At 50.4% G+C, this 12,537-nt stretch overlaps 1 protein-coding gene across 2 annotated transcripts in view; it reads right to left on the reverse strand.

Annotated features, from left to right (window-relative positions):
* TULP1 (TUB like protein 1) overlaps nt 1-11,109 on the reverse strand; it is a 32,915-nt gene extending 21,806 nt beyond the window's left edge. The window contains exons 1-3 of one of the 2 annotated variants that reach the window (XM_054028438.1): nt 10,289-11,109; nt 8,601-8,701; nt 5,323-5,371 (exon numbers count right to left, since the gene is read on the reverse strand). In XM_054028438.1, coding sequence (XP_053884413.1) covers nt 5,323-5,371; nt 8,601-8,647 — 96 coding nt within the window. In that variant the 5' untranslated portion in view covers nt 8,648-8,701; nt 10,289-11,109. Of the gene's footprint in view, nt 1-5,322; nt 5,372-8,600 lie in introns of both variants that reach the window. The other variant, XM_054028437.1, reaches the window with a different exon arrangement.
* Nucleotides 11,110-12,537: the final 1,428 nt, after the last annotated feature.

Here is a 12,537-nt window from a genome sequence, read left to right on the forward strand (position 1 = left end):
ACCTTTGGTCTGACCCAGTCTGGCCATTCTTATGTTTGTTCTTATGTACCATTGAAATGAACAGGAGCTGTGTGTCTAAGTCCCCGTGTCAGCGCGGAAACTCAGCCCAGCAGCTGAAAGCTTTTGAGGGTAGAATCTGCCTTGTGTCCAGTCGCTAGCGAGGGCTCTCTCCCTCGCCGAGAGAGGACGGCATAGAAATGGGTCCAAGCCTAAACTCAGCTCGCTCAGCTCCTGGGGAATCCTGACTCTGGATGTAAAAGCTCAGGCCCGTCTCTAACTCAACAACACAATGACAGAGCAGGGAGGGGCGGCTGAGACACACTTACTCATGTCAGAGTCTGTATTGCGTCCATCACAGTAGTATCTGGGTGCATTCCCAGAACAAAACAAAACCAGTGTTGCCCCAAAGCCAGGCCAGTTCCTGCCTCTGCACTGCACCTGCTAGCAAAATAATACTGGTGTGTGAAGCACAGACTATATGTGTGTCTGTGCACCCCTCCAGTGGCACAAATTTAGTTTTTGGGAACCAACAGGGCTTGATTGCCAGGGAAGGACTCTTTGGAGAAAGGAATATTCTGGCTTTTGTTCTAATCACAGGCCTGTTGTTTCTTTGCTCATCTGGTTATCACAGCACTAATAGCTTCCTGCCCTTCTTTGCCCACTCTGAGGATCTCTGAGCTCTTTACAAACAGCTTCCCCTTCTAACGCAGGCATTACTTCACAAATGTGATTAAATGAAGAGTTAATGAGCCTCAGATGTGGTCGGTATTTAATAAAAAATACATTGGAATTGGAAAAGGGCAACAAAAATGTTTAGGAGGATGGAATGGCTTCCATATGAGGAGAGATTAATAAGACGGACTTTTCAGCTTGGAAAAGATTCGACTATGGGTGGATCTGACAGAGGTCTATAAAATCATGACCAGTGTGGGGAAAGTAAATAAGGAAGTGTTACTTACTCCTTCTCATAACACAAGAACTAAGGGCCAGCAAATGAAATAAATAGGCAGCAGGTTTAAAACAAATAAAAGGAAGTATTTCTTCACACAACGCACAGTCAACCTGTGGAACTCTTTGCCAGAGAATGTTGTGAAGGCCAAAACTATAACAGGGTTCAAAAAAGAACTAGATAGATTCATGGAAGATAGGTCCATCAATGGCTATTAGCCAGGATGGGCAGGGATGGTGTCCCTAGCCTCTGTTTGCCAGAAGCTGGGAATGGGTGACAGGGAATGGATCACTTGATGATTACCTGTTCTGTTCATTCCCTCTGGGGCATCTGGCACTGGCCACTGTGGGAAGACAGGATATGGGCTAGATGGACCTTTGGTCTGACCCAGTATGGCCATTCTTATGTTCTTTCAGCACATGGTAGATTCAAGAACAGAACCCGGAATCCTGGCTCATGTTCTCTTCTGCTCCCTGCAACTAAGATATGGGTTTGTAGTGACAGTGTCTACATTGGTGTTACCTCTATCAAGGGCACAACATTTTAAAAACCATAGAAACAAATTTTGGATGGAAAACCCCTTTGGCCCGTCAAGCGAATTGAGTCTCTATTTCACAGAAGGACAGCCCCACCTCACCCACCATGGAGGCAGAGATGTTGGGAGCTTTGAGGTAATTCTCCATTCTTGCCTTAAATTCTCAGCTTCTACAATTCTTTGCAGATTTGTTCTGTGCAGTGTTGTTGTAACCGTGTTGGTCCCAACAGGACATGGGAGAGACAAGGTGGGGGAGGTGGTATCTTTGATTGGACCAACTTCTGTTGGTGAGAGAGACAAGCTTTCAAGCTTACACAGAGCCTTTCAGGTTTTTTCAGATTCTTGCAGGTTAGTTGACAGTTCAGCCAGCTTTCTTCTCAGGGAAGGAGGCTCTCTGGATATCTAATCTAATCTCATGTCACCCAGGTCTCAGAGCAGGTGGGCTTCTATCTTCTTCTGCTTCAACATGTGGGTCCTTAAGAATATAGGAACTACCTGACTTGATCAGACCATCTAGCTCAGGATCCTGGCTCCAACACTGGCCAGCACTAGCTGCGTCAGAGAAAGGAGCAAGAAATTCTAAAGTGGGCAGTTATGGGATAACCTGCCCCTAGGGGAAGTTTCCTCCTGACCCCAATGGTTAGAGGTTGGCCTGGGCCCTGAAGCAGGAGGGTTGATAGCCATTCCAAAACTATTCTAAATCTAAATAGCCTCATTACCCATATAACTATCCAGTCCTCCTTTGAAGCCTGCTAAGCTGTGGGCCTAGGTATCTGCATACCTGTTGGCTGGCCAGGTGGGTCCAAATTCAGGCCTTTCTTCATCAAACATTCCCTCTGCCCCCTGGATAATCTTTGCTGCCATTCACCAAGGTGTCACTGAATTTAAACAGCAACAGAGGTTGGCCCAAGCTGCAAAGTTTGGACCTGGATCAGAACGTCCCCGAAGCTCAGGTGGGTTTGATCCGGGGTTTCAGCCCAACCTGCTAGACAGTAGGATGGTGCTGGCACTGGAACAGACCTGAATCTGGAGGAGGAAGGGGAGGGCATCTGGATCTGTGGGCTGGTTCTTACCTGCCTCTAAAATAACAGTTTTGAATCAATGGTTTGTAAAGCAGAATGACTTACCACCAAGTGGCCCAATGAACGGAAGCAAAGGGGAGAAAAAGAGAAAAGGCAGTTGGTAAACAGCCAGGGGATGAGAAGTGGCGAGATCACTAGCTAGGGGATACAGAGCATGGTGTACTCAGGTTCCATCTGCATTCAGGGCTCCAGGGAGGTCTGTAGGTGGTATGGTACCAGGTGGTAAGGTACTGTAGCTGGTCCTGCCAAGGCTCTATTCAAGTCAGGAGAGAAGGAAATCGGAATGCATCCTCAGCCTCGCCTAATAAAGCTCTTTCACCTACACAACCCCTGGCAGAGAAGGGATAACTTCCCTGGGAAGGACATTTCAGCCACTCACTAGACCAGGATGCTTTCTCAGGTGTGTTCCATGTATTGTAACGAACATGGGCCCGGCCACCATGTGGGTGTTACAGGTGAGCATGGGAGGCCACCTCTCGGGAGGAGACAGGGCTAGGACTGTGTGAGCAGCAGGGGTGCACATGGTATCCCCTATGGAACATTAGTATTGGGGCTGGGGGCAGCAGCTGGGAAAGGAGCATTTTTCAAACAGGAAGATACTGGAAGGGGAAAGAGCCAAGAAAGTCCTGATGGGGCAATGGAGGGCTGAAGAATCGGGAGCCATCATGCCCGCTGGCCAATTCACACCCCTCCTCTAAAACAGCAAAGCACTGCTCTGCATGGGTTGGCCAGGATCATGTCTCCCATCCCCCCAGGCTCCCACGTTCATCTACGGCGGAGACTGTGAAGGAGGCATCTTGCTTCGCAGCCAGGGAGTGACAGGATGAGCCTGTGCTAAAGACGATTGGGGTCCTCTGGAAAAGTGGTGGCAGGTAAAGAGATTTCGGTGACTGCAAGGTGTCCAGAAATAGCTTGTGAGAACCAGTTCCTCTGGGATTGAGGTCACCCAGAGCCAGAGCACAGAGGAAGTAGATGGATTAGATGTACCGCACCTAATCCCATTGAGCCAGGGCTATAAATAATGAGGATTCATCAGATACAGACCACATGGCTTGGCAATTAGCTAGATAATAAACATTTGGGAAGTAGGTGCTGATTTAGAGCCTGCAGCCTGGTGCAAGATGATGTAAGTAATACCCGGCTGCAGCCTCTCGCTGGATTGCTGGTATATTCACCATTGGATCAAATCACCTTTCATGTCCCCACCTACAAGCTGCGCTCCAGTGGTTTCATTCTGGGCTGCTGCGTGGGATGGGGCTAATTATAAATTGATACCGAAACGAAACAGGAAACAGAGTAGGTCTGAGTCACTTCAATGAAATAGCGCCATATTGCGCTAATTAACGACCTCCTGGGACATTTTGCAAGAGAAGGGGTGTGACCTCCACTGCCCTGGCAGATTACATCTGCCTCCCTACTTTCCCCTGCAGCTTCAACGGGCTACCGGTTTCTCCTTCCCCAAACTGCCATGTGTTGTTGTTGCTGTGTGCTGTTAAACAGCAGATGTGTTGCACCCCAGAGGTGGTCGCCCTTGCAGGATGTGCAAAGTAATTCGCGCTCCAACTAGTTCTGTAGCGCTAGTGATGAGGACGATATTATCCAGACTACTGAGAAGACAAGGCCTTTGCTCGGAGTTTTCATTCCGGAGAGTTTATACATATGCAATACACTTGTTTAAAAAGATTTTGATAGAAACTCTTCAAGCTCCGTCTGGATGAAAATTGGAAGATCACAGTCAGATCCTAATGAGAAAAGCAGCTCCCTGTCCGTCTTTGCTCTATCGACCATGGCATACAGTTCAAACAGAAGAGGAGATTTTGGTAGGCAGAACACAATTACCTTCATGGAATAAGACCTTCCAGGTCAAGTTTCAGCTGTATACCAACTGTTACGAACCGCTGGAGAGAAGAGCGTATCGTCACAGAAATACTGACAGATCCGTAAGCACCGGAATGGGGCTGCCAGCTGCTGCTGCCAGGGATGAGAAACCGTTCTACCCATTGAGGAGTCATGTATATGTGACTTGCCTCAGGCTACGCACCGCATTGGTGTCAGAGCTGGGGCTAGAACTCCATCTTGACTCCTGGTCCTGATCTTTAACCTTAGAGAACATCTCCGGCTCACGCTATAAACATATAAAACAACCCAAATATTTGGGTTTATAAAAGTGGCTCTTGTGTAACAAAGGGGAGTATTTTCCCTACTGACCCTTACCTTTCCCGCCACATGGACATTTTTAGATAGGTCTCGATTAATTTTAGCTTGCTGAAACTCCCTTCGTTAGCAGCCACGGTTCCGGGAAGACAGCAAAACGCACGCGGTGCTGTTTCTGTGTTAGGGAAACTCGCATCTAGAGACCTTTTGCGAATGTAGCTAAGGAGATCAATGGGCATTTTCATTTCCAAATCATCCATAAAGAGCCTCATATACAAACACAACTGCTTTATCTGAGCACAAGAGACTGGAGAGTCCCTCAGTTCTGGGCTCACAACCCATACCCACAGTCTAGCCCATCTCTGTGAAGCAGCTTCACAGTCATAATTATCTTCCCATCCCTGCCAGCAGGCTCAGTCCAGGAACACAAACACACATCGGTACCCGAAGCAGACGGCAAGTCTGAACCTCCTACATTCTCATCAGCTACTCTCCGAAACTGCGTGAGATACTGCTGTGATAGGAGCCACAGGAAAACCGAAGGCAGGCAGATGTAGAGGGGCTTAGCGTTAGGCAGGAGAAGAGTGGGAAGATTTTCTTACCTGCTTGTTAAGTTTCTGCTTTTGAGGGCTCCCGGGTTCCTTATTCACACTGTGGGGGGGAAAAACAGTGCAATGAGTTGAAGGCCTGCGTTTCCAAAAGCAACGGTGACTTTGCGTGGCTCCGTTTTCAAGGGCCCACCTGGAGTGGCCTTAAAGGCCGTGCTTAATTTGTGCCAGGGCTTGTCTGGTCATAGCCCCGGCGCCGCTGGGCCTGGCAGTTCTGAGCCCTGGTGCCGCTGGGCTTGCTGCATCAGTTATGGATGTAAAAAAATTGCTTGAGCCCTGGCACTGCTTTCATTACAAATTAAGCACTGCTTAAAGGGGCTTGATTGTCAGTGGATGGATGCTCAGTGCTGTCTCATACAGCATGCCTCAAGCTGGGCTCCCAACAGTGGAAGCAGCCGAAGTCACCAGTCCCGTTAGAAAATCGTGGAGAGGGAAACAAACAAACTTTGACCCTTGGGTTTACATCAATCCCAGCTGAGAGAGAGAGAATCCACTGCCTGCTCCCACTCCCCTCTAGCCCCAGAAGAAAGAAGTGGGCAGGGAGCGTATGGGGAATAGAACTCTGTACCAAGAGGGCATTCTGTAGACTGGTGTATTACAGGTCACTAACACAGGATCTCTGAGCAAGAGATGGACAATCCACAGAGGCACCCTGTGTGCCCTTCCAAGTTGCCACATGCTGTTTCCTATCCCCTTTATTTCCCACGGGTCTCAATTTCCATTCCCATCCTTGCTGTTTTTCTGGCTGCTCCCAGGACTTGTGGCTGTTTGTCACGGGAACAGAGAATTTGGGAGCATTTACAATCGAAGAACCAGCAAACAGACCCCTAGCAAACCCAGCTGCGCAACAAGGTAGTTTCGGGACACCCAGAACAACTGCATCAACTGTTAAGGCTCTCACGGGGAGGGAGGGAGATTCTGCTTCTAGTTTAGCCCAGAAAGTCCTAATGCTGCTCAGAGCTGGAGATGCGGAGTGGGGTGGGCGATGGCAGATGAGACATGCCAGCAGTGCTCAGGCTGCCACGGCACCATTGGTAAAACATCTCTGAGCAGAAATTGCCACTGTCCTCTGGAGAGGTGACCCTCTCATTCCAGCAGATGGCATTGCAGCCTGTCAATGTAGCTAGCAATGTTTGTTGTTAAATACTAATTTTTACACACACAAATGGTTGTTGGGGGGAGGGATCCTTTGGCAGGCTTGCGGCCAGTGGTCAGGCAGAGGAACCCTTGGCAGCATGTTTTCGTGCATTTTCAGACCAGAAGGGATCAACCAGTCTGACCTCCTGCCTAACCCAGGCAGAGGATTTCACCGAGTGACTGATTCCTGCATCAAGCCCAAGAGTGCTGGCTGAGCCAGAGCAGATCTTTTCAAAAGAGACACCCAGCCTGGATTTAAACACCCCGTCCCATCCCCAAGTAAGATAGTCCAGGGGTTAATTACCTCACTGGTAAAATAATCAATACATAGATACAAATTTCACCTCATTTCTAATCTGAATTTGTCTAGCTTCAACTTCTGGCCATTGGATCGGTGTCTGTGAGATTTAGAAAGCTTCTCTCCCGTTAGGTACTTACAGACAGTGATCAGGTCACCTCTGAACCTACCACTTTGTTAAGCTAAATGGATTGAGCTTCTTTAGTCTCGCTGCAAAGGCAGGTTTTCCAGAGCTCAGTAATTCTTGTAGTTTTCCCACCCCCCCGAATCTGTCAACATCCTTTTTGAATTGTGACGATCCTTCCAGCCAAGGATGGACAGATCCCCTTTCAGAGCCTGGCAATGCCAGAGGGGGTGTTGCTGATCCCTGAAAAAAATCTCGGTCATCGCCGGCCCAGGAACAGATGTTCGGGTCTCTGACACGGCAGGCGATAGCCAACCCTTGGTCCTTTCTGGCCCATTGTGGCTAATTGAGATGGTGAATGTCAGATTACTAGCTTCACTCCCTCCTGGGTTTTGGAGCAAGCATCTGTTTGCATTCTCACAGATTGCTGCTCGTTTTGGAATGGACTAAAAAGCCATCAGCTGGCCCAAGAAAATTCTGCAGGCCTCTCGTCTAACTCAGACGTCTGCAGTCCATCGGAGCAGCCATCTGAAATGCCCAGTGTTCTGCTGCAGTGTTTCCTGGGGGACATATAGGAGTCCAAGAAATACGCTGGCTAAGGCAGCAGCAAAGCACACGTCCAGAGCATGCCAGTGACTCTGAGGGTGTACGTTGGGGTGCATAGGGGCTCGGGTAATAGCTCCGTGCTCCCAGATACAGCCAGCCTCTCTGGTAGATGAGCCTGATGACAAAGATACCTTGGCACAGTGTTTCCATGCAGCCAGCCCCGCCAGACCCCTCCCAAGCAGGAGACCCCCGGAGCAGCTCTCCCCCGCCCCCCCGAGAAATCCCCGTTCTTCACTCTTTGTTCAACAGACTCTGCCTGCTAACAGCTGGTGGAAGTTTTCCGACGGGAGGGTTTCCGTTAGGAACAGGGCAAGTTTAGTCGAAACCAAAACCTTTCCTGTTTTGATTTCAATGAAAATTTCGACGGGCACAAAGTCGATAAAACACATTTTGTGTCAACGGCATCATTTCAATTAATTCCGTCCAGACTCGTAAATTCGAATATGAATGGTAATGTGATATTTATATCTATATCATACAGCATCATGTTCTGACATGATTGAAAACAAACTTTCTGATGGCCCTGAATGGACGTGTTTTAGAATTTTCATTCTCTGGCCAATTGCATCTTGTTCTTCCGATTCCAAATGAATAGCCCCTCCCCCCAAAATCTTGAAATTTCCCACAGAATGGAAATTTCCCTCGCTGGCCATCTCTAGGTCTGCTGACTGATGATTGCAGAGTATCCCTCCCCACAGGAGAAAGTGGGATGTGATCTCCCCAGGGCAAGACTGAGATAGACTGTGGGGGAACCCTAAAAGGTAGGCTCCCATTGGGGTCCATGGGAAAGCCTTTCTCGTCTTCCATAAGCTTTGGATGAGGCCCTGAATGAACATGGAGAGACTGATTTCCTGGAGAGCAACGTTCCTCCAAGTCAGGGGTAGAGTCTACACTAGGGAGACGTCTGTGTTTGCTCGAGGCAATGCTCCCTGACTGCTCAGAGGTGGAGAAGTTCCAAGGCTAGAAACCCAGGTTGCAATATTCCACTGTGACCTTGGAGCCTGATCTTCAGACAAAACTAACCCCTCCCACCCCCACCTTCCCCCTACAACCAGGACCATGTCAAATGTGTGAGAGCAGCCGGGGCAGAAGGAACCGAACACTCACCTGTCTGAGGTCCACACCTCACGCAGGATCTCCGACTGAAGGGGCATGGCAAGCGGCCGGCGGGGCTCTGGCTCACGGGGAAGCGAGGCTGGGCCCCAGACCTGGAGCACAAAGTCACCTTATTGGCAGGTGCAAAGCTGGAGCACTCTCTGCTCCTTGTCCAGATGTTCTTCCACTCCGGCACAGGCCGCACACACACCGGGTGGATTTTAAATGCAAGACGTGACCAGCCACAGATTTGACCCTGTTCGGCTGGGGAATCCCTGCTCCGGCTTGCCTGTTAATCTGTCCCAGAGAATCCTGGGGCAGCCTCACAACATTCGCTTATTTCGATGAAGTTGATTAGCTGATCAAATTCATTTTCTCTGGCACCCACCAGCACTGCAGCGGCCCAGCCTTCAGCGCAGGCAGGTCTGCGTAGTGCTTCGGCGGCCGCGGAGAGCCACAGAGACGATTAACTTTTTATTTCTCTTGAAACTCGGTAATAGGATTTCAGGGGCTCATGGCCAGGCAGCCAGGCCTCCTGGGAGGTTCTACAGAATGCAGCAGCTGTCACAGTAATTCATTCAAACAGGGGCCAAGGGAGCTTGATGGATCACACAATATACCACTGCGACTCTGGATGAGCGAGTGTAAAACGCATGTGTGCCGTGCCCAGAGAGAGACGCACACAGACGGACAGCGTGTGTGCGTATACAGTTAGTGGGGGCGAGTGTGCATGTGCACAGCACAGAGTTTCAATGGCACCTCTCTGTGCTGAACGAAAGCTGGAGCAGGGCACGGTGGGGGCCACCCAGGCTGGGATGGAAAGAGAAGGGAGCTGAAGTCTGATATACGATCAGCTATAGAAGCCGGGCCATTCGCAGGGAAGAGGTCGCGGTATGTTTGTCTCCACTGCGATCCGAGGCGTGATTGCAGCATGCGTAGTACCAGACTAGCCTTCATCTTGCTCGCTCCAATAACAGCAGCAGCAGCACAGGCTGTACACGCCTGTGAGGGATACGTGCTGGAGCAGCACTAGCCGGGAAGCTAAAGCGGCACAGGCTGGCTGCGTAGATTTCAAGGCCAGAGAGCCCATTCTGAACATGTTGTCTGAGCTCCTGCATCAGGCTCATAATTTCCCGGAGTTTACCGCAGTGCGACTGAGAGTCCGGTCTGCCTCCCCATTGACTCACACCAAATAAACCACTGACACTCAATGGAGTTCCACCAGCATGAAACCCATGCAAGAGGCAAACCAGGCCTAGGATCTCTTTGGGTCAGTTACGCCTCGCCCTCTCTGGCCTCACAGAACACCACACCCCCATCCCCATATGCCCACAGTGCAAGTGGAGGTGTGGCTGCAGCCAAGCTGGCTTCCTTCTAGCTTGGCTACCTGCTGACAAAGCCCTCAGCATTGCTGGGTAGTCAGCACTAATGATTCCACCCACATGAGCCCTCCCTCCCCCCATTTTGGTGGGCTGATGCCATGAGAGGGCAGCAGGGGGCTGGGCAAGCTATTCTGGGCACTCCAGCCCCACATTGCTCAGCCTCGGAGACCAGGGATTTCAACCCTGATCTACTTAGGAGATACACAACCTGACTGAGCTGGGCCCCTGATGTAACTGCCCTGGCACTCCATCCTGACCCGGTGGCCTAGAATTGCTGTGGAAGACGATACTGTGGGGCCTGGTCCTGCAGTGCCTTACCCCAGATCCTCGGGGAATGGAGTCCGGCTGGCGTGCACAACTGCACGAGATAGAGCATCAGGGCTACAACAAACTGCATCTCCGGCTGCTTTACAGCTTCAAACCCCACAGGCGGGGGGCCCGGTTGTGTGTAGCTAATCCCTTTGCCTAACTATGCCGTGCTCAGCACTTTGCATATTCCGCCCCCGCTTTCTGCTAGCAGAAGCCGAGCTTGCAAGGCCTGATCACAATGAGTCTGTCTGCACGGGGTTTTCCTGCTTTGAGCAGGGGGTGGGACTAGATGACCTCTTGAGGTCCCTTCCAACCCTGATATTCTATGATTCTATGTTCCAGCCACCAGGGCCGGATTAACCCACAGGCAAATAAGGCTACAGCCTTAGACCCTGCTCTTTTTAGGCCCTACTGGTCAGGCAGGGGGTGCGGCCGAGGCCGGGTGAGGCGGGAGCGAGCTTGCTCACGCGGCCGGGCTGGAGCGCTCCTGCCATCAGGAAAGGCAAAGCAGCCCCCTTGGCTAGGAAGGAGCTCAGACTGCCGCCTGCTGCATCGCCCCACTGCAGTAACACACTGCCAGGGATCCGGTTAACACTGGTGACCGGACACTACAAATCCGGTTATCACGGGAACCCGTGCCAGTCGTGGGTGTCGTTTGAGCAGGCATTGCCCCCTCCCCCGCAGCTCCCCCCAGCCTGATTTCTCCGGAGCTCTGCTTAGCTGCCAGGGAGGGAAGAGGCTCCCCTCTGTCCCTTTCCTGGGCAAGGCTGGCAGGCAGCTCCAGGACGCTGCCTCCTGGGTCCTAGTGCCCGTCACCGTCATCTTCTATGTGTGCTGGGTCCCGTTTCTGGACAATGGGTGAGTGCCTGTGTGGGGGCAGGGCAAGGGGGTGGTGGGGGGAAGAGGCAGTACCAGAGCGGTGGGGGCGGGAGCTTGCACAGAACCTGCATACACTATCCAGCTCCAGCCAGAACTACTGCTCCTCCCATGTCTAAGGAATGAATTCCCACACATTTGTAGGAAAAACAAAACAAAACCTCCCATTCTGGATACCAGTCCTTTAACTTTTACAGAACTTTCCATCGAGGGGCGTCAGATGTATGATGCACTGTGTTCGACACTGTATTGAACTGTACTAAAAATGAAAGAACTCCAATTTTTTTTCTTTGATGTATTTTTCTGTACTTAGATGCACAGGCCACCAAGTTCTTTCCTTATGCTCAGCCTAATGCCACCAGCCAACGCATCTTTGTATTTTTAAGGGGTTGCAAAAGCACTGGAGGAAGCTCAACACACAATGTTAGAGGTTTCTCCTTCCCTTCTCCCTCAAAGATTTTAAATCCACTTCGGAGCAGGCTATGATAGAAAGACTGGCTGAATAGGCTAAAGGCTGGTTCTCTAGCAGTTCAATCCATCATAAAAGTACCTCACATTTAATTTCTTTTGAGTTTCATTCCAAAAACTTAAAGCTAAATAAACCTGAAGTTAGTCCTCATTTTTCTGCCCCAACTCAAACTAACTTCTTTCCCAAGTGGAAAATATTGGGTGAGCCTGGAATGCGATTCGAGAAGGGAACGGGAACACAGGCCAATTCCTGATGACAGTTACACCTGTGTAGCCTTACTGACTTCAGGGAAAACAGAATTTTGCACAAGAATAGATTTGGGTCTCTTCTGCTTTTCCACACCTGGTATAAGCAGAATCTCATTCACTTTCCTCCCCTAAGCTCTGAGCACTTTAAGGAAAAAAAAAAAAAAGCCACGTCCCTTGTGATCCCCCAGTGCTTGCAGCACCATTGAAAAGTACCCCTTGCAGTTTACGTACTGGCTGCCCTGGTGCTCCGGTGCCAAGATAGGGCTATGGGTTCCATCTATCGCCCCACCACAGTTAGGGAATCCCATTGCAGCAAAGCCCTCCACTATGACCTGCACGTTTCCCAGAGTCACTACCTTTGGTAGCAGCAGCTCAGTGATTGCTTTGGCTACTTGCCTCACAGCAGCCCCTACAGTAGATTTGCGCACTCCAAATTGATTCCCGACTGACCGGTAGCTGTCTGGCGTTGCAAGCTTCCACAGGGCTATCGCCACACGCTTCTCAACTGAGAGGGCTGCTCTCAGCTTGGTATTCTGGCACTTCAGGGCAGGGGACAGCAAGTCACAAAGTTCCATGAAAGTGCCCTTACGCATGTGAGAGTTTCGCAGCCACTGGGAATCGTCCCACACCTGCAAAACTATGCGGTCCCACCAGTCTGTGCTTGT

This window comes from Malaclemys terrapin, chromosome 4 (genome assembly GCF_027887155.1).
Source record: "Malaclemys terrapin pileata isolate rMalTer1 chromosome 4, rMalTer1.hap1, whole genome shotgun sequence".
Lineage (NCBI taxonomy): Eukaryota > Metazoa > Chordata > Testudines > Emydidae > Malaclemys > Malaclemys terrapin.